This window comes from Gymnogyps californianus, chromosome 18 (genome assembly GCF_018139145.2).
Source record: "Gymnogyps californianus isolate 813 chromosome 18, ASM1813914v2, whole genome shotgun sequence".
In the NCBI taxonomy this organism is placed as follows: Eukaryota; Metazoa; Chordata; class Aves; order Accipitriformes; family Cathartidae; genus Gymnogyps; species Gymnogyps californianus.
Genome location: NC_059488.1, coordinates 7,341,141 through 7,362,915, shown reverse-complemented (window position 1 = coordinate 7,362,915; position 21,775 = coordinate 7,341,141). Strand labels below are relative to the sequence as shown.

At 44.3% G+C, this 21,775-nt stretch overlaps 2 protein-coding genes across 3 annotated transcripts in view; both read right to left on the bottom strand.

The window, feature by feature from the left end:
* Positions 1 to 1,427: 1,427 nt before the first annotated feature.
* POMT1 (protein O-mannosyltransferase 1) lies at positions 1,428 to 16,178 on the bottom strand. Of its 2 annotated transcripts, none has more exons than XM_050907654.1 (21): positions 16,120 to 16,178; positions 15,273 to 15,396; positions 14,469 to 14,614; positions 14,067 to 14,173; positions 13,413 to 13,463; positions 12,929 to 13,075; positions 11,790 to 11,901; positions 10,991 to 11,056; positions 10,294 to 10,387; positions 9,680 to 9,835; positions 8,954 to 9,084; positions 8,605 to 8,700; positions 7,141 to 7,233; positions 6,024 to 6,120; positions 5,840 to 5,932; positions 5,194 to 5,314; positions 4,815 to 4,912; positions 4,184 to 4,297; positions 3,533 to 3,659; positions 2,673 to 2,850; positions 1,428 to 2,448 (listed from the first exon to the last, which is right to left on the bottom strand). In XM_050907654.1, the coding sequence occupies exons 2-21, from the start codon at positions 15,351 to 15,353 to the stop codon at positions 2,274 to 2,276; spliced, it is 2,283 nt and encodes a 760-aa protein (XP_050763611.1). In that variant the 5' UTR covers positions 15,354 to 15,396; positions 16,120 to 16,178; the 3' UTR covers positions 1,428 to 2,273. The 2 variants fall into 2 exon arrangements, with proteins under 2 accessions (XP_050763611.1, XP_050763612.1); XM_050907655.1 differs by having other exon boundaries at positions 11,790 to 11,829.
* Positions 16,179 to 16,571: 393 nt separating this feature from the next.
* The window catches only part of PRRC2B (proline rich coiled-coil 2B), a 51,377-nt gene continuing 46,173 nt past the window's right edge, over positions 16,572 to 21,775 (bottom strand). The window contains exon 32 of the mRNA XM_050908168.1: positions 16,572 to 21,402. Coding sequence (XP_050764125.1) covers positions 21,262 to 21,402 — 141 coding nt within the window. The 3' untranslated portion in view covers positions 16,572 to 21,261. The remainder of the gene's footprint in view (positions 21,403 to 21,775) is intronic.

Below are 21,775 nucleotides of genomic sequence, written 5' to 3'. Positions count from 1 at the left end.
ATCCGTCCACTTCCAGAGCTGGGTGGTAAGATCAGCAAGGGGGAAAAGCTGTGAATTGCAAGACCCTCCTGGTGGCACAAACAGCTCTCTGGACACGCTTCTACCCTCAAACAGGGTCAAAGCGCTTGCCTTGCACTCGGGCAGTTTAAACTCAAGAATGTCTGGTTTTCTAAAAAGAGCAGACAAGAGGCTGGAAGTATAAACAGTGACATCCCAGTTTCTGTTGCTTACCCCAGATAAGGGATACTGCAGCAACATGAAGTTTCTGGAAAAAAACATTCTGAAATGAAGTGCTGATTGGGCCTTTGAAAATGTCCTTGTGGTATCCTTTCTTGAGTCTGGATCTACGGTGTAATTTTAAGAATGGGGGTGGGGGGGAAATATTAAGAGGAATTTTTTCATATTTGCTAATTTTCTAAAACCAGGGTCTGGCTGTGTTGGTTGTGAGTGTGTTACTTTGGCTAATAAACAAATGAACAACAGTGAGCAGAAATGACCCTTTTATATAAAAAGGTATTTGTGCTACTTGCACTACACCAGCACAAAGGTACAGAAAGGAACACTTCTGGAGATACTCTCATACTCAACAGTTCTTTCTTCCCTTTTAACTCAGAATTGTTAGCTTCAGTTCTGTAATGGCTGAAGCTTTAGAGAAAAAAAAAAGCAGTCTGTACTGTCATCCCTGTAGTCTTTTCAACACTGGAAATTGGTAAAGGTTTGTTATCTATTGGTGATTACCACAGTTCAGTGGTACGCTCCTGTAATGCTGAGGAGAAAGCAGTTCATTTCCTAACTGCTGCTGGGTGCTGTTTAGCTCAGGGTGACAGACTTAGAGTATGAGCTACTGCACTGAAGCATTAGCTATCGGGGCTGATTTAAGCAGGAGCAAAATAATGACTGTGGTGTTTGATCATACCTTCCTCTGGGGGCCGGGGTTGCTCAAAGCAGCCTTGAATAGCATTTGTTAGAGCAGTAAGGAACTCTATAGTAAAAAGCACCCTGGTCTGTCTAGGACTGCTGTTCTTGGTCAGCTTTAAGCTATATTGCAAGATCTTGCTGCTGCAGCCACATGGAAAAAAAAAAAATCAAACATGGCATAGGTACTATAACTCTTGTTGAATACCTGTACAGAGCTATTACAAATTCTGCACTGAGCCATCCCACTCCTCCACCTGCACCTTCTCCTACCCTGTGAATTCCTCTGCCAGTGCAGGCCAGGGCATGGGCTGAGTTACCTACAATGTTTTTACCCTGAACCCAAGTGTACAAGTTAGAGCAGGTTTCCTTGTCAGCATCATCAGCTCTACCTTGCTCAGAGTTCCTCCTCCTACGAGATTTGAGGTGTAACCCTGCAGCCCAGGAAATGCAATACTGCCATTGCTAGTAACAGGCCACAGGCTTCATACGAATGCCGCAAGGCCAAAGGATTCTTCTGCCTTTGGCTGACTTCTTGCCCTGCCTGAAGCTTTGTTTTAGCTTGTTTAGCTGTAACAGCAATTTTTTTAATGTCTATTTGTTTTATTTTTGTTTCGCTTCATAAAAATTATGGTTATGCCACATGATTATACATAGATAACAGTAACAAGTCATTATTCTATGCAGAATGAACTATTTATAAACTTAGCTTAATGCTGTAATGAAATAGGGATGATAGCAGAGCAGTGAAAGTGGGGGCAAATAATGCATTGTTGAGGAATATAGTCATGGGATGATGCTGAAAACTGCAGGGCCAATTACTGATGGTTAAAGATGTGTAAGCTTTAGAGCTGGGAAAACCCAGTTTTTAGGAGTAACAAAGAAAACAGAGAAAAGTATCCGATATGTTGGAGAGTATCCGTTTATAGTAACTTGTAACATGGAATTGCAGACCAAGGTGCTAGGAAACATAAACCAGCCCTAAGTGCAACATAGTGCAAGGAAGAAACCATCAACAACATCCTCCCAGGAAAGAGGAAGAAGAAACCCTTGCAGCGTGCTCTTCACAGCAAAGGACCTGGGGTGCTGTTGACTGAAGTCAGCAACCTTCAGAGCCTGAGGGGCAGTGGAAGGGTGAATGTAACAGGGGTAGAAACTGGGAACTGTGCTCCTAACAGCTATATTACTGTTGAGACCTTTTCTGTAACAGTATTCTTTTATTTTCTTTTCCTGTAATAATTAAAACTGGACTAGTCTCAATTATTTGATCAGACTGTTAAGATTTCAATTATACTAACAATAAATTATTGGCTTTGCATAAAAGGCATTTCCTTTTGCCTGTAACAAGATTGTAATTGTTACTGTTTTCGGATAAGGATGTTCCAGCTGTCCTTCCAGCGCAAGTTCTTGAGTTCAGCGACAGACAGCGAGGGCTCCCCATAGGTCACAGGGCTGAATGTGGAATAGACGAAGTAAACTGAAGAGAACCACGCTACGATCAATGCACTCAACATGCTCTTCAGAAGCAGAGATCTGGGATGAGAGAAGGAAAGAGCAGTCAAGTTACATCAAGGCTGGCCAAACACTTCATCCAAAAGGAAGACCTACGTATGGCCTAGCTTCTCAAAGGCAAATGACAAAGTATGGCCACTGCTGGAAAAAACACTGCTTTCCCTGCAGCAGCTTGCCAAGGTGACAGCCCTGGAGAAAAGAACCGTGTCACTTCTCTTGTCTATCTATCTGTTAAAACCAAATACCTGCAGAGATGATCGCTGAGATGCTGTAATACAATGGGAATCAGGAGAATCTGGAATGTGAGGGCAGGCAGGTAGTGGTACAGGAAAAGTGTTTTCTCCATCAGGAAGAAGGGCAGGTAATTCACAGCCCAGCCTCCAACACAGATCCCCCCGGCTGACACCCAGAGCTGCCATGCATCTGCAGGAGACAGGAGATACCTCAAAGCACAGTCCCTGGAAACCTGAAGTCTCTAAAAGGTTGCCTACCATCACAGTTTGTTTTTTTCCCCCCACTCTCCACAGTTTGTGCTAATACAACCTTTAACTTAACCACGCTCAACTGAGGGAAATGCTTACATTTTGTCACACTTTTATGAAGCACCTATCAAGGCAGACTACTGCCAACATGAAGCATCTTCACAGCATGACAGCAAAATGTACTGCCAGAAAGGTCAGCATAAAACTGCCCCGCCACACGGACGAGATTGTACCTCGATTGGAATGAATACATCTAAAATAAACCCCTCCCCACACAGCCAGTATCTACGTCTTTTAAATCATCACAAAAGGGCTCAGTAGAATCCAAATCTGAGGCCCGGACATTTCTTACATCCAAGGAATGACTCAAATAAATATTACGCTGGCTACTATATTGTCTCATGAGGTGATGGTCATATTGTGATAACCATAATCAGTCTCTTCATGGGCTACTCTAGATGTTTGTGTAACCCTAATAAAAATTTCAGGGTTAGGGGGCAGGAAAAAAAAAGTGCTAGCATAGCCAAGCACATAGTTGCAAAAATGTGGCTTTGGGGCCACTAAACTGTAGCAGAACAAGCGACCACCCCCCACCTTGACACACACACTCAATGGAATCAGACCTTCCGGAATGTCGGAAATCTTTCTCCTTCGTCGTATCAAGTACCACAGGGACAGACACATGTAGACCAGAGCAGCAACATTAGCTGAAGCCCAGATGACAACATTCCCAAGGAGGTGGATCTGGGCCTGAAGGATAGACGATGGTCTAAGCCAGAAGCAGGAACATGCTGCAGCTCTTTTAGGTAAGTTTAAATATTACCGACACATACTTGCTAAATTAAATGTCAGAATGTGCCTGGCTAGTAACCTGATCTTTCCTGGAACAAAGCTAGCTGATAAACTTTGCTGCTTTAAGACTCCTTTGCAATGTAAGGAAGGCATTTAAAAGATGCTATTGGAGATGAACTCATCTTCTAAATGGAATCAATAATGGAAACTATTCAACTGCAGTTTTCCTTTACAGATAAAAAAAAAATATGGCAAGAAGACATGATTTAATTAAAAGCAACTACTGTCAAAGCTGTATCACATGCCAAAAAAAACCCCAACCCTCAGGGAAAATACATTCTTAATACAAGAAGAGTCCATCCTGGAGCAGCTCCTTGGCTGGAACTGCAGTCCTGCTCTCACTTACGCTCATGGAGCTCTCATCTGACCTGAAGTCTGCTTTCTTCACCAGGTTCCCGTTTACTTCTACCGCTCGTACTTACACCAGAGGTCGGGTGGAGCCAGTAGGCAATATTTGTGTCCATTGTGATCCAGTCAAGAGCAGAAGAGCTGTACTTATGTTCTGTGTCTTCATTTTTTAATGTGAGTATTTTCCACTAGGAAAAAAGTAAACAGAAGGCTTTCAGAATTGGAACAATGAGTGGGATAGCAGGCATGGGTGAACAGCTCCAGATGTAAGATGTTAAGTTCCTAAGCGGGGAGTGGAGAAAGATTTTGCATATCTCATACTGGATACTGATCGATACAATGGTTTTATTTTGTTCTTACATAATGAACTTTCCGTAGTGAATTTCTACAATGTTAGTAAGGGGCATCAATGCTACTGACTGCGTATACAACACGTTACAGTTCAGTTTCAGACAGCTTCTGGGTGCCCAACTGATCTTCTTCCCCCCTCTTTTTTTAAACGATCACTTGAGTATTCATTACTGAATAGCATAGGTCTCTAATGCCCTTCGAAGTGCATTCAGAAACACTTTTTTCCAGTGAGGAAGCCAAACTACTCTATCAGCAAGGAATAAACAATGAATCCTCAGGCTCAGAGTTTGCAGAAATGCTCAGGTTCCTGCTCTGCAGCCGAAGGAAAGATGAAGGGAATAACACGACACTCACCTGCAATTCCGTGAACTTTGCCATGAAGCTGAGGTTTTTACTTATGTCCATTTGTGTGGGAGAGTGGAGTTCCACTTCCCTCTCTTTTTGCTCTTGGCCTGGAAGAAAACAGCATAGCTCAGAAATAACCACATAACAGGTAGAAAGCTAGAAAGGGGAGAGAGCACATATGATATACCCCTGGCTCCTCACACTCCCGGGAGCCCTTCTCCATTACATAGTCCAACTGCAAGAGCGCTCTAAGGGGATTTGTAAGGATTCTGACATCACGATAGAGCCAGAGCCTGCTGAACACACATACACACAATACCACCTTCCCATCAACATGAAGTGTCCCCCAGGCACAGAAATCTGCTTTGAGAACATGGCTGAGACGTACTTTTCCCATATCTGTGCTCTTCCACATTCCACACCATGCTCTGGTGGTAGCCTTTGGACAGCTTCTCTCCAACCACCTCCAGCTGCCGGTATCCCCAGTCGGGTAAAGATGCTCCACTGAGCTGAAAGTGAAAGATGACTGTAAACTTACAGTCCTGCCAATTTGGATTTAAGCATGGAAGTTCCTAGGCCCTGCCTGAGCAGTGGATGACAGCAAGGGACTGCTAGAAAGTATGTGAAGAGTCACCACGCAATACTGTCTCCGCAAATGCTACAGCCATAAAGTCAGTGATTCTGGCAAACTGTGAAGAGATCCTTAACTATTCCAGCTGCTGTCACATACTACACACAGACTCAGCATCAATTTCTGAGGCAGTATCTAAGCCCCGGTTGTGTACAGTGGTCACAACCTCCTGAGAAGCAGGACAGCTCTGCATGCTGAAAAGGAGTGAAGTATGAGTATGACTACCTGAAACACATGCTGCTCTTTTATCACATTGAGCAAGTTTATTGTTTCCTTTTATTTACTTATTTGGTTATTTGTTTTAGTGGTTTAGGCATTTTGGAGCAGAGAGATCCGTAGTTTATGAGATTACAAGAACTGCATAGAGCAAAAGCTATAGGCGAATAAACATAAATCCACTTGCCTTTAGCACTGCAGAAGTGTTCACGTGAACAAACCTCACTTCTGACAGAATTGTCTTCCACACGTCTGTGTCAGACTCCCGATTTACAATTTCCTACAACAGAAAGATGTCTTTTGATCGTCATGTTGTATCAGCTGTTTCTGCTGGAACATGATGAGTTCCTCCCTTCCCTTTTACCACTCACCACTCTCCAGAGGTTCTGTGCTGGCATGGAGATGTTATAATCAATATAGCAGGAAACTTCTTGGGAGTGGGGGCTAAGAGGGGCAGCAACATCATGCCTAGAAGACAAGTACAGTAAGATCCTGCAACACCATTTCCCAAATTCATATAAAAAGCAAACCCATAAAGGTATTGAATTGGCTTAGACCAGATTCAGTAATAAAGCAAAAAGTAACTCATTTATACAGATTGCACTGTTTATTCTGAAAGAGAACACCCCCACTACCAAGAGCTGCCAGGAACAGGCTCAGAGGAAGCCAATACAGATGCCTGCTATGCCAGGCTGAAGAACAAGCACTGACTGTGACAAACAGAGACGCTGTTCACTGGGGTTTCCAATAATAAACAAATTAGATTTGGAAGGGACATAGCAAAAACCCAAGCTCAGAACAACCCCCTTCCTAATCTGAGTGATATTCAAGTACACACAGACGCCCTTTGGGAAGCAGTCAGGAGGCAATTTCATACCGCAGTCTTCGCAAAACAGGCAAGAATCTGTGGCAATCAGCCACAGCACATCGGATTCTCCAACACACCTTCCTAACTTTCAGGGCACATCCTTCACGCAGGAGTATGCCATCAAAGTCAGTGGAGCTGACTTTGGGTTAACAGTCACACAAAATACTACATATCTGCACTCGCCTGGAGCGGAGGCAGTGAAGGGGCAAGGATGAAGACTCACCAAGGGGACTATGTATTTAGGAATCTGCAGAACTATCATGAAATGTGAACATGGGTGAAACCACCGCTAGCTCCTCTAAAGGCCACTAGTAGAGAAGACCAGAAGCAGCTAGCAGCCACTGAACAGTTTGTGATTAGTATCAAATCCCACTGCCGAGTCAACTGCAAAAAATAAATAAGCATACAGCATCCTTTCTCTGGACCACAGGGATGGCTTATGTAACTAACCACATGAGGTCCCTCCTCACCGTTTTAAGAATCCATGAATAACAGGCAGTTTATAGCATATCTGAATGCAAGGGTCACTGCACTTCAACTCCTGAATAGTTATTCTGAGGGACAACAAAGCAGAATGAGCCAGCAGGCTCGGCAGAGCAGAGGATGAGGAAAGGACTTACGTGTTGAGGTACCGAGTCGTGATGCCGTGGACCAGCTGCACGATGTGTCCGTGCCTGACAGGACGGGGTGGGTTACTCACCACCAGCTGCTGCCTGGTGGAGTGAGACCCAAGAGGAAGTGGTTACATTCTTCTTTATATATAATGCAACCTTGTCATGACCAATCTGTTAGGTCAAGAAGCTGCAGGCAGGGACAGACATTTAGGCAGTAAGAAGAAAAATTAAAGCAATCTACAGATTGTACCAGAATGGAAACAAAGCTCATCAAGGCAAAGGCGAGTTAAGGGCAGAATGACTCAGAGGATCGGTAACAGGATACCGACACCCCAGCCATTAGGTCAGTGGTCTGAACCCAGGTCAGTCAGGAGGGAGTTCAGATTATTCCCACCACATAGCTGTTTGGTGGCTTCTGTGAAGTCAGTGAGTGCTTCAGTGAGGTCTGACAGGTGTTCGTACTACAGCTGATGTCGCTTTTGGCAGAATTATAAGAGAGATCAATGGCTATCTCCACAATGAAGACCAGACTCTCATCTTGCTTCTGGACAGGGCTAAGGCATGCTTTGGCAAGGGGGAATGCTGCAGTTCACCTAACTGCTGCCTGTACTTTACTGTTCTATAGAAGGACTTCACATCCTCCAGTCTTGAGTTTGAAGAATTTTAAGAAGATACTGGGTTTCTGTGGTTCTGGTAGAGTCCCTGCTTGAAAGGTTTGCACTATGGCCAAACTTTCTCAATGTGGATATGATTTACAATGGCACACAGTCGTTCTGGTAGGACTCTTTATACAGTTCCCAGAGCAACTTAAGAAACCTACAAAAGCAACTTTTTTATCAGTATGAAATGATATCACACAAGGGCTTTTATTGGCAAAACTGCACGAACAGAGTCCTGCTCTCCACTGACAATTACAATGGCAAAACACTTCAGCACAAGCCAGGCCTCTCAGGCACAGGCACCCACTTGGAATGCCTCCCGATGTGGCAGATTCTACAGCTCATCCCACACTTTAAATACAAAGAAATACTTATTCTGCAAAAGTGATTTCTACTCTCTTCTGAGACTCATTCAAGCTTGATAAAACTCATCAAGGCACTCTAATGCCATGGCTCACACACTTCAAAAAGCAGAACTTCCCTTTCATGCAAAGCACCTAAAGAGTTCCCACCGGTCTCATGAGTCTTTAAAGTTCCCCTTGTGCACAGCACAGCCCACGTCCTGGCAGGAGCAGTTCAGACACAATTTTGGAGTCCTCAATAATGCTTTTACCATACTGAGGAGGATTGTGCAAAGAGCCGCCCTTAGCAACTCTGTAGCTGAAATTACTTGCTCAGGATCACACATGGCCTCTACGCCCATAAGCAGAGAATAGTTATGTTCAATCCAAGCTATGCCCTGTTCAGGTCTTGGAAGCATATAGAAGCTATGCTTACAGCAGCTTGGCATTTATAATTCTTGCATACTCACATTCCAGGATCTTTGACAATCCACCAGTTGTTCACATCCTTGAAGGGATAGCAGGTCACCTGCTGTTGATGGGAACTACCTCGGCCATTCTCATACCTGTACAGAAGGTTAAAAAAACCCACAGGTGTGTAACAGTACATGTCTGTGCTCCACAGAGTCACAGCAATACAAACCAGTACCAGATCACTGGCTCCATTCCTACAGAGCACAGAGAATCTGTACATCTGCAGTGTGCTCTGAAGATTTAATGAAGAGATTGCCAGGACCCAAACTGAGATACTTGGACTGGCAGATGAAGAACCAGAGCATACTTTCACCCTAACAATACAGACCCAACCAGATTCCTCACCTGATGGGATAAGTATTCGTGTGAGAATGGAGCCAACACTGCATGGGCTTGCCCAACACGTTCCGCAGAGTAATCTGAGAGCCGTAGGCCACCTCTAAGGGCTGACCCTGAGTGATTCGAGCCAGCCCACCCTGAGAAGCATAATGATAAGTGGAAAGAAGAAGAAACAACCCAGAGGCTGTTTAAATTCTATTAAGTCACCTGTCACTTTAACATAGCAGTATCTTAGCACAATGCCTTCTCATTTGGTTGTATCTACAAAAATCAAGTCTTGCAGCACCATACTCAGCAGATAGTAAATACACAAATGCCTGAAAGACTACAGGGTCTTAGGGAATATCCCTAAAGCCATGCTGTTCTAAAAGACAGACTAAGCACTCTTCTACAGAAAATCATACTGTCACCCTGTAGTCTACAATGTCACCACTTAAGAGTTCAGTACTGTATCTACTTCTGTGGAGTTCCTGTATGAAGGGACAAATCTTCAGCACAAGAGTGAACATATTGTTCTTGGTTCACTGGGAAAAGCTTTTCATCTGTTATTAGGATTTCAGTCATTATTGCTTCATCTTAAAGCAGTACTACAGCAGCAAAGTAGTTAAATAACATAAAAGGAACAAATACGCAGGATCAAAGATTGCACACCTTTCTTCTAATAGTGAACACAAGACAGATTTCCCCCTCTTCTCCCCTAATAAATCAGTTTCATGACCACATTTCCTTTACCTCTAAGCTGGCTTGGAAAGCACTTGTCATAATCTGGTCATGAGGCCCAGAGCGATACAGCAAAGTCAAGTGAACATAGAAGAAGGACAGATACATTGCCACTGGGATGATGATGAGGGCCAGTCCCCTAGCTAGAAAATGGCACATCAAGGAAACCTAGAAGAACACAGAGAACTCACTGTTTTCATGCTCCAGATATTAAAAACATTAAAAACACCAGTGCACTTGGCTTGTCTTGTGTGTCTTTTTTAAGTTTCCCCAACCACCCTCATTCAGCTATAACTTCATAGACAGCTGGATAACTTCCACCGAGGATTTGAACTGGAGCTAGCAGGAGGTATGTGAAACAGTATAGGTTTTGAGCCACAAATTACCAAGACATGGATAAGAGCAGAAAAGCCAGTCACACACACATGCTTATCTTAAACTTAACTCCATCTTCCCCAGCAACTGAGCTGGGAAACTGTTCTATGACAGGAGGGTTTGCAGACTATGGCAAGAAATTTTAGTACAAAAAACAGCTACAGACTGTATTGTTATCTGTGGGCTTGCAAGGCTCCTGGCTGGCTCCTGTACTGAAAAGTTACACATAATTTGCACATTGTGCTACCTACATTTGACAAGTTCTGGTCTCCTATCATGTTCCAGAAGTGGAGTCCTGCGATGGCCAAGAGCAGCATATAGGTAAACAGGCCCATATATTTCACTCTGAGAAGAAAGTGCATAAAAAACCTGTGGTTTTTTCACTTTCAACTGTGAAAGTGGTTAAAAACTACACAATTACCTAATACAAGGCATAAACATTCAAACTTTCTCTTGAACAGGACGCATTAAAATTCAAGGACTTAGATCCATGACAAGTTTGGCACAACAACATAAATAAGCCTCAAGGCTTTGACACCAGAAGATATCATTTGTTTGCCAATTACATTAAATAACTGCAGTGACGGAGAACCTTCTTGATAACAAGGTGGCAGATCACAAAGCACAGAGTCCCTAGATTCAGACTTAGTGAAGCCTGAGGCAACTAGGAGGGAGGGGTGAAATGCAGATGCTATTTTATAACATAAAGCCATCTCTGAGAAATGCATTTTGTTCTTCCCAGGACAGTACCCTCTAATGCCTGGTATTGCCCACTGTGAATTGACATCCTCTCTATAGAAAAAATCTAGCTCATTAAAAAGTCTGCATGGAGATGTCTGCTCAGAACAGCATCAAGAATCAGCCTTGAAAATCCAAAGCCCCACTGATACCTCAGATGGCAGGCAGGAAAGTCAGCTTACTAAAACAAAGTAAGACGTCATCACTTACCCAACAGCACAAGAACAAGCTACTCCAGTCAACAGAAGCCAAAACCACCAGCTTCCAGAGAAGGAACTTAAATAAAAGGACAAAGGAAAGGATGTTATGGTGAGATCTGGGCACCTTCTTAGGATCCTGAATTCAGGTAATTTAACTTGAAAAAAACTTGCAGGACTCCACTATTCCTTATTCTACTTATAGGCATCTCATTCTGAACCTCCCAGGCCACCAACTCTCAGCCGTGACCTACAGGGTGTTGTTAAACGTACTTCTCTGTATCCTGAAAAGCAAAACTGACTGCTACCTGCGTTCTGATACTACAGATAAAAGAAATGTATTGAATCACTTGCGGGGCTCAGTTTAAAGATAATTTTACTTTACTAAAGATTACTTTATCCTCTGCAAGGATCAGAGAACATGTGAAGTCACAAGAAAAGAGACAAAGATCTCTAAATTCAGTGCCTGTAAACAGTAACAAAGGAGCATTAAGTGACCTGTTATCATCAGTGTTTCTGTGCACAGAAGGAAACTTTCCAATGAAAAATCTGGGTGGGCAAAGGAGTGCTCCCAAGGGATTTTATTTTTATTGTAAAATAAAAAAGACAACCTTGCTACCAGTTAAAACAGTCTTTAACACTGCTCAGAAGAGAAAACTTTTGGGGCAGGCACATGAGAGGTCAAAGCATTGGGTTTTAGAGATGAGATGAAGTGAGTTGCAGAATGGTTACAGGAAAAAAACACACAGTCTGTGACAAAAAAAGAGTCATCACAAGAATATCCAAAAGGATGGGAGACAATCCAGCTTTACCTGTGCCTTTGCAAATTGTAGAACTTCAGGTAGGACAAAACTGCAAGTAGGATAAAAAAAATCAATATTGATTCCAGGAGCATGAACCTTGACTGAGTGATCAGAGAGTTCTCTGTTGGAAAAGAGACACAAAATTAGAGAAACTTATCTATATGCAAGTGCTATCTCAGACAATCGCATCATTATCCAACAGAAGGACCTGCCCGTTTAAGGACAGCCAATTCATTTCAATCTTACTGGCTGTATTAGGGAGGTGTTGGGTTTAAAGGGACAAAAACCTTCCAGGAGGAGCAAAGTACATGGCCATAACTGTCTCCAAGGACAAAGAGGTGGGCAAGTAGTAAAGTCTGGCAGGAGGCAGATAAAGGTGCTGTGCTTGCCTACAAAGGCAAAGAAAATCGATGCTGGAAAATCCAGAGAGGTGCTCCTCAAGGCAAAGAGAGTCAAGGCAGTGACCCCAGCAGGCAATGAGCATGATGACAAATCTTCAAGAAAGGGAGTTGCAATGAGCCGCTTTGTGCAGGAGTCCCTGAGCCAGAATCAGAGCAGCCGGTAGCTAGGGGAGATTTTTCTTATCAGACTGCTAAAGGGTTGCTGAGAGGCTCCTTCCCTTTCAGGCAGCTGCCAGCAGACCCTCAGAGAAAAAAAAACCAACTGAGTTATACACACCAGAACAGTGTCAAATCATGGTGCTACGGACACAGACTGGTTTGCTGCAGTTTGGAGATGAAGAAATTTGATGAGCTCTGACTGTAAGTAGGGTCGTCCTGCTGTTAAAAACCAGTATGTTGTAACTCATCCTGTAAACGTCTGAGGAAGAGAGTACAGGCCTCCTTGGATGCAAGAAACATGGTTTTCCGTGAGGCTGTTAAGGCTGCCCACTTTGCTTAATAATGAAATGAACTTGTGTAAAGCCTCAGCCTAGAATGGCAGCCTGCTGCAGAGCTGTCAGGATAGAGGGGACCAGAGAGGCTCAGCAGAGACTCATACAGGCCAGGGCTGAAAGTGGGCTCTGATGTGTTGTTAGCATTCTGTGGGGAGATGCTACTCCAGCCTTTTATGCACCCTAAAAATTCACAAGGGGAAAAGGGACCCTTCTCCCCCTGTATGAAGAATGGGGCCCAGGGGAATAATCTTACCTAAGAGAATCAGAAGAGCAGCTCCAAGTGCAGCACAGTGGGAGAACTGCAATTCTACCAAAATCTGGTATGCTAAAGGCACACAGAGAGCACCAGCCAGTGCTGGCAGGAGTCGCAAGGACCAAACAGGAACATTCATGCTATATTCTGAAATAGGAGACAACAGTGATGCACAAATTTGGAAACTGCAGAGAAGACAGATCAATACAGAACTCCTTATGACTACAACAAGTTGTTGAATCTAACTCCCACTCTTACGAATTTATTGTCCGTCTTGTACTGCTTAAACTGTTTTAACAAATCTGTGCTATGGAATCATAGTGCCTTAAACTTCTGTTAGAGACCTGCAGAAGACTTATTTAAGAGGAGAATTGAAGGTGTCAGATAAAGCGTTATTTCCACTAGTCAGGCAAAAGGAATCTGTCAGTCACTGAAATACTGCTTATTTTCTCAAAAGAATGAGACAGTTAAAATCAGCTCTTACCAGCTCCGATCCTGTTCCATAAGAAGTTTCCATCAAATCCTCCTAAGTAACCTACAACATAAGCAACAACTCAGAATTTCCAGTTTCACCATAAAAACTGGTGCTAAATTGGTCCTGGAACCATTTCCCAAACACATAGCTTTTCCACGCATGAAAGCGTTCTTTCCCAAAAGGGCCCTCTTTCGTACTGTTTTGCCTGCAGCAGTGCTTGATAACGTGCAGAGGCACGAAGAATATAAATTGGGAACAAGAGATTCTCAGTGACAAAGTTACATGTATATTTAATCTCTCCTTCCCATACAGACACTTTTATGTTGTGTGTATCTCAGCTACAGAAAGGAACTCAGGCCTGAGAGTCTGCTTGTTGCCCAGTATTTCTAGTCACTAGCAGTTCTCATCTTACCTTTCTCTTTCTCTAAAGGACTGCATAACAATGAGGCAATGGATACACGGCTCCATCAGCTCCCCAGTACTCATGCAATAGCCCTCTAACAATACTAAATAAGGCAAATCCTAATTCTCTCTACATCAAAATCTCTCAGCTGCCTTGTGCTTTTCCCCAGAGACAGGATCTGACAACTCACTTCCAACCAGCACTTCTCTCTTCCACAGCAACAGGCAACAGACACTTCTCAATTTTGGGAGACGCCCTACCTCCCAAAGCTAGCAGCATATGGCCAAAAGGTGGGCCGCTGTCATCCACGAAGAAGATCCTCTTCATGTAGAGCGAAACGAATTGGCCATAATAAACTTCATCAAAACTGAAACACAAGAGGCAGAAATATGTCAAATGTAACTGGAAGTATCCTGCAGGTTACAGGGATACTAAGAAAGGAAACACTGATTTGTTGGCAGAAAGCTAAGAATAAAACGAAGCGCAGTGGCTCTGCCCCTTTACCTTCCCCTCAGGAGTTTCTATTAGGGAAACGCTATCACCGTGTTTACAGAGACTGACATCAGGCAAGTTCTGCTCTTCTGCTCCTGCATTCTTACTCACAAATGTTTAAAAACCAAAAGTCTGTGTCATTCAAGTAGGAAATAAACTATTCTACTCACACGACAGCCCGTGGATAGGAAAGCCCCCAAAGACGGCTTATTAATCCCATCACAGTCAAGGCCACGAGGTTCATATTTATTTCCGCAGTAACCACAACCGGCTTCTTCAGAAATCCCAACATCCTGTCAAAGGTCTGTCCAAACCTCTGAGAGCAAACAGAGAAGAGCAGCCGTCACTCTTTTGCTCAAAGATAGCGGAAGATCATTTGACAGAAAGCATGCACCACTACTTTCTGCTACTAGCAGCTCGTGGTAACTGACCTTCCAAAGTTCTCTCGCTTTCCACGTTTATGTGTTTTCTTCTGTATCTACATGAGTAACTGTAAAAATGAAGTTACTAAACTAACACACTTAACTTTTTATCTGCCCTCCTTCTGCATGCATATGGTACTCTGTCATCAATAGTAAGCTAGAAACTTTGCTTATTCTTAAACTGGTTCTGCAGAAACACAATAGCTTAATTCAAGCCTATATTCTGCTTCGCGCTAAGCAAACCTCCCAGCCCAAATTCTGATGCTAGTGATAGGCAAACCACATGCTCAGGCACCAGGCCGCTCAGGTAGCTTTAAAAAGAGTTACTTCCTTGCAAACTGAGCGTATCTCTTGGGGGGGCAGGGGGCAGAACCCACAAACATCCTCTGTCTTAAAAAGCTAGCTATTGGAGCACAGGTGTAGGTGCTGTAGGGCTCTAGCGCAGCCTAGGGGGGAGCGCTGCTGAAAGCAGGATTGAACTCTACTCCTGTAGGCAGAACTGCTAAAAGCTAGGTCAGAAAATTGTAGGGAATCAGTGTTGTTTCTCCTCACCTCAATACAACTGAAAGTTACTGGAATAAATCCATCTGCATGGCTTTGATCAGGGGAGAACAAAGCAAGATGCAAGCACATCACCACCACCAAGCGCAGCGCCACCGTCCTTGTTTCTCACTACCTACAAAACACAAGCACTGCGTGGAACAGACTTTTGAAGAAGCCCCTTGCACAGCTGTGCTCTCCACTGGTACTGGGGACACCACACCACACCACACCACTGCCCCACCTGCAGGACCCAAGACAAGGGCAGGCCATCACCTGTGCTCTGCCATCACCTCGCAGGCCCCGGGACCCCAAAGAGCACCCTGACAGAGAGGACGCTGCTTCTCCCCGCAGTACAGGCAGGCCTTGAACCCTGGGGCAGGAGCGCAGCACTACCTCCCCCACCTGACCTCACATGCCTCCTCAAGGAACCATTAAGCCCTCTACCAGGCTTTGCATCCCCTTCCGTGAGCCTTATGAGGGGGCAGCAGGACCACTAACGCCCCCACCAGGCCTTGTTCCCCCTTTTGAGCTCTATGAGTGGCAGAAGGACCACTGACCCCACACCCAGACCTCACCCTTGAGGCTTACAGGGTCAACAGGACCCACCAGCCACCCTGTATCCAGCCCTGTACCCCCCCTTCAGCGCTTTCTGGGGCGGCATGGGACCGCTAACCCGCCACCAGGCCTTCCACCCTCCCCTCCAGGCTTATGGGAGGGGTGGGGGCATCAGCCACCCCCCACCAGGCCTCGTACCCCGCCCTTGAGCCTCGAGGGGGGGAGACGGGGTGGGACGGGACACAGAAGCGGCGCCACTAACCCCGCCATCAGGCCTCGCCCCACCCCCCTTGAGCCTTACAGAGATGGGGGGGGCGCAGGACCACCAGCCCCCCCGTGCCCCCCGGGGCAGGCAGCGGGACCGGGACCCCCCGGCCCTGAGGAGATGGCGGCCTCCCCCCCGCTCATCCTCCCTCGCGGTGCCGGATGTGGCGTCAGACACACGCAGGGCCGTGAGGGCGGGGAAAGGGAGGAGCCCCTTCGTGTTGCTACGGCAACGCCCGCGTGTGGCGACTGGGCCGCAGCCCGCCCCGCCATGGCGGCGGTGAGGGGCCCCGCCATCGCCAGGCCCCTCCGGGTCCGGGCCACAACCCCAGCGCGACCCCAAAAGCTGTGTCCTCGTGTGTCCCTGCCATAGCAGGGCCACCCACACCGGTGCTGCGGCTACCTCCATTCAAGAAGAAAAAAACAAAACAAAACAAAACATGTAAGTCTCTAGCCAAAAGAACGAGACAAAGGACTTGGGAATTTGAGAAAAGCATAATCTGCTTTATTTTTTTTATTTTTTTTTTATTTAAATAAGGAGAATTCTTTCATATGGAAAGAGCTAATACAATCACATATTTGAAAGGAGAAACAATAGGTACTGAAACGAGGAAAAAGGGCAATAAAGAGTGTGCTGCAACTGGCCTGGTGATTCCGTGATTCGAGTTCCGGTCCAAGTAAAAGTTTCCAAAAAATATAAACAGGTTGCATGTTACACAATTATCCATCGTCTGCCCTTTCAAATATCTGGTCTACATGAAAAGACAAAGAGAGGAAAGGCCAAAAAAAATTTACTATACCGGTCATGAGGTTAAAAGCTTTAAGGAGTACAATATCCCCTTGAGAAACAACAAATGCAATTTATACAGAACCAGAGGAAGGATTCCAGCTAAGGACAACGCCTCGAGACATGCTAAAGGGTGAGCGCCTCACTGCTGCTGCTGTGATTCCCAGGGGAACGGTCAAGGTTGTGGCTGCAGGCATCTTGAGGAGCCAGGACAAGCCATTAAACCCAAGGGGGTGTCTGTGGCCACTAGGAAAATCTGGTGGGTTTTAGATTAAAACAAAGAACAACAACAACAAAAAAAAAAAGAGTAGTTGGACTGCTGCTGTCTCTTCACAGTCAACAGTTCCACTGCTGCGGCAAAATGCACCTTTTCTGTCGAGGGGCCACAACTAAGTATCCTGATGCCTGTAGTAAATTCATTCTTATTCACAAATGCATTTTTCTTACAAGGAAACTGGGCTGCTGTACATCAAAAATAACCCACGCTACAAGGAATTAACCTGTGCTTAACCAGCCAGAAGCAAAACAGAAGGTTAACAAAATGCAACAGAACAAGACCTTGGCATGCAGTGGTGCTTGCTTGAAAGTGAATATAGTAGCCTGCCAAAAGGTGAGACATAGCAAAACTGCTACGCTCATTTTTTAATATATATCCATAAATACACAGGAACCACAGGGCAGCTTGTAGCTTTGCAGCATTCTTGCAAGGACACTGTTAAATGGAGTGCCTCTGCATGAACACAAACACATATGGGAGTTCAATGGGCTGCAAACACATTCAGAGTTACCGACGACTGTACAGCTGTCACACGGCAGAGCCAGGAGCGAATTATGGAAGATCAGCAATAATACCTGTTTCACTGGTGACTGTGCTGCTTCCACTTGTCATTTAAAAATATACTGGAGCACTTTTTTTTCTTCCCTAACTTCAATTTTTTTTTTTTTTTTAAATTAAATTAAGAGCTAAAAGGCTGAACTGGAGAAGAAAGCAGCACTGAATGCAGCTGCTAGGCCATGAATCACTGCGTATAAGAGAACCGATTACACACGTGCTTCAGACCTTCAGCTGAACAAAAAGCAGCAAAGTCAGCCTCTGAATATTTCTGCTTCACCCATTGTCGCTGAAAATATGGATTCCACCTCTCCCTCCCACTGCACCTTTCCTAGCAGAAGGAGCCTGCAATTTGGTAGCTGATTTCCAGTCAAAGCAAAAGCAACTCGCAAAGGAATAAATCATTAGGGCCTGACCCTTCAGCAGTGGAGACGGCAAGAAGTAGTATCCCCTTATAAACCATATCCACGTCCTATACATCTCCATTCTCCTCTTCCCCAAGCTGAATTTGTATCAGCGTACCAGCACCCTTGGCATTTCTGCACCTTGAGGATCAGAGGCTTTCCTTTTGACTCAAGAGCACCACAAACTGCACTAACCGTGTACTAGCTTTAAACAAACAAAAATATATGCCGGAGAAGGACATTGCACCGTAGAAATCTGGGCTCTAAAACTGCTTTCCAATCACACAAAACTCCATTAAGTGAAAGAGAGTCTTGCCAACTGCAGCTGACAGTCACGCAAAGGTGAGGAATGGAATGAAGCTCACATGCATTTCTTGGCCTTTCCTGCACAGAATAATTCAGACATAATATATAAATAGAGCAGTGAAACAATTACTTTTTCACCTAGACCTACAACATCAAATACGTATAAATAAATTCTAGTGTTTTATTCTGTTGGGGGAAGGAATGGAGAGGTTAAAAGAGAAAGAAGGGTGATGTTTTTCAACAGGAAGTATTGTAGTTCTGATGGCATTTACACCAGAGGGACTGCAATAACTTGTATCTAGCAATAACCCAGTTTCTCCAACACATTTGACCATTTTAAAGTCATACAGGCAGGAGGAAAGAGGTTAGTGTCTTTGTAAAGCTGAAGTAGTGTGTCTAGGGTAGGAAAGAGATGAGAAGAGGGGGGCTCGGATAAGTCTCTTTAGCCATTACAGTTAGATTCTGGGCTGGTATTAGCTAGGGCCAGCTGGGCAGAAGGATAATAATAAAAAAAAGAAAAATCAGACAATTCTGTTGTTCATGATATTCCAAGAAAGAAAATAGAAGGGGGGGTGGGATGACTTACTGGTGGAGCAATCTTTGGACATGCTGGGAGCAGGACTAGCAGATGAGGATGCAGGTCTGGGAGATGTCTGAAGGCTGGGGAAATACTTGTTGCTAAATCTCAAACCCTGTACTTTAAGGAGGACGCTAGAGAGATGCTGGCACACTCTGCTCTGAAGTTAAAAATCCATAAAACATGAAAAAAAAAAAGAGCTTTTATTTTTCTTAAAGTACCACCCTATCCCTTTCCCTTTGGGTTCTCTGCCATGGTCAATGGGGACACCTGTGGAGAGGGGACATTACTATGTCTAAGTTAGTTTAGGTTTCTAAGCTCTTTAAAGCTACTGTATAAAAGTCTTATTTATACCTAGCTTAGAACTTCAAATGCATCCCTAGAAAGTTATGAAGAATCTTTCCTAGAAAGGGGGGGAAAAAGCAAACGAAGAAACAAGAACACCTTTCAGATCCCTTCCCAAATACATTCTTTGTTCAAAATTATCTTCTTTGGAACCACCACCAAATGACTTGCTGCCACCTAGCAGAGGCAGATAGCACAGCAAGCTATCATCTACTGCAGAAATGAAGTTTTCTTTCCCCCACTTCAGAGTGACCAGCCTACTTTACACTTTGAAAGAGCTAAACAACACAAACCAAGTTAGCTGAAAGTAGTTGAGTTTACTTAAGACTACCGTCAGCTGAAGGACTCCAAGCACTTTCAGGAACTTGTAAGTCCGTCCTAAAAATCTACACACACACGCACACACACAAACCAAAACCAAACAACCAAAGAAATAAAACCCAACCCCCTCCCACCGGGACCTTCCTTTCATAGATCATCAAATACTGGTGAGGAAGCGTGAGGTGACGATACTGTATACACACTATATGCAACTGCATCAAAAGTAAAGAACCCTTTGCTGTTCATCTGGAGAAGGAGAGTAAAAGGATGATTCCAAACTGCCCCTGTGACCATGTGCTTCCAACACAAAAAAGGAGGTTCCAAGTGTGCTAAAATGGCTGCCTTGCAGAGGGGCTCCCTTACCAATGCGTTTCTATGCAAATTTTACAAAAGGCCATGAGTTAGAGGGACAGAAAGCAAGACTTAGGGAAAAGGGAGAAGAGCAAAGCTTAGGAGAGCAGCCCCAAGGGATGAACACACTATAGAACAAGTCTCAGGAGACATGAAGAATTAGAGCGGCCAAGGTAGGGAGCATAAGAGAGAGCATCACAACTACAAAAAGTAGTCCATACAGACCCGTTGGCTCTAGCCAACTCTTCTGACCCATGTGCGGTGAGGAGATTTTTTTCTTAACAGATTTTACATTTCGTAAATCTATGACTTACATTTTGTTGTGTGTTTGGCAGTCACTAAAAAAATCCCAAACCCACAAAAAATCCCCCTAGATCCAGATGAGCTTGCAACAGAAATTTGGCGGGTTTTTTTTTCCTTAAAACGAAAATGCCGCATTTTGTTGTGCACAAGGCACCCCAAAGCTACAATTAAAGTGGTGCAAGTTTCAAGATTAATGCACTGATCTACTATATACCTTTAGTACACATTTACTTCTAACGCAAGCACTGCTTCTAGCTTAAAACAAAAATACTGAAAAATTAATGAATGCCATAACTGTCCTGTTTTTTTAAAATCAAATAATCTGAAAGGCTAAATCATCTGGGGAACATATACCCAAACAAACTCAATTTAGAAGAGTCATGATTCTCAACATAGCACAGAACTGTATATAAAACTAAGCAGAGTTTTGTCAGAACATAATTTTAGCTGAAGGGAATTTTTTCTGGAAGGAATGAGGAAAGCAGGAAGAAGGGTGGGGGAAATGAGAGAACATATAAAAGTTCTGCTATAAACAAAGATATAGCTTTTTTGTAAAAACCTCAGCTGCCTTTAAAATGAAAAACCTCAAACTAATCCCTCTCCCCCAGTTGCCACTCTGCTGAGACAGAAGTAGGGAAGGAGAAGGATGGGCTTTGCCAAGTGAGCGATCACAGCTACCTGTGGATGGGGCATGGGGGACAAAAAAAAAAAAAAAAGAATGGCTCGAGCCACTTAAAAGTCACATGGTTGGTTTGTTTTAAAGCAAGCAGGTCAATGTCATATCCACTGTTTCAAACTGCTTTGTTGGGAGAGGGGCTTGGATGATGTCGCTGTAGTCAGTCAATGTGGGGCAGGGAGTAGATCCGGTGAGATTTTCAGGAGATCCAGTGGGGGTCCAGTCTAAGCTGCAGGGCCTCTCAGGCAGCAGGACCAGCTGGGCATCAGAGGTGCTCCTAGGCCTTGCTTTCCTCCACTTTGACTGCCTGAGGTTTGATCGCTCCTGTGCGCACTGGCTTCATCTGGTTTGTGGAGGCCGTTTCTTGCAGCTTTACTGCTCCCAGGTTGGCTTTATTTTCATCCACCCGCTGCTTTGCCTTTTGACATACAAAAACAAAGCATTAGCTAGCACAGAGACCTCTAGGCAGATACAAAAAACAGTGACCATCTTTCATGCAAGACATCACATTTGCTCCAAAAATCAGGTATTTCTTCTATTCTGTCACACTTTTGCTGTCCTAAAACACCTCACATGTATGGGTCTCGAAGTGTCTCACATGTCTGGCAATGCAAATAACCCATAAAAACTCAACAACAAACAACATGGACACTAAAACAGGTAATCCTCTAATCTCTCCTGACTTTCAAATCACACAGCATTACTCTTGGACTCAGTATAACACCCACCTACCCACTCTCCCTGCAGGAAAATAACAGTTCCAGTACACAGGCCTTTCTGCCACTCCTCTT

Bases quoted from the DNA above. Each gene is read 5' to 3' on its own strand.
- POMT1 (XM_050907654.1), bottom strand. From the start codon at position 15,353: ATGTGCTTGCATCTTGCTTTGTTCTCCCCTGATCAAAGCCATGCAGAT. The intron at 14,174-14,468 runs GTGAGTAGAATA...CTTGTGTTTCAG, and splicing joins TCCTATCCACGGGCTGTCGT to TTTTGATGAAGTTTATTATG. The intron at 10,388-10,990 runs GTAAGTGATGAC...CTTTCTTCTCAG, and splicing joins GCTTGTTCTTGTGCTGTTGG to AGTGAAATATATGGGCCTGT.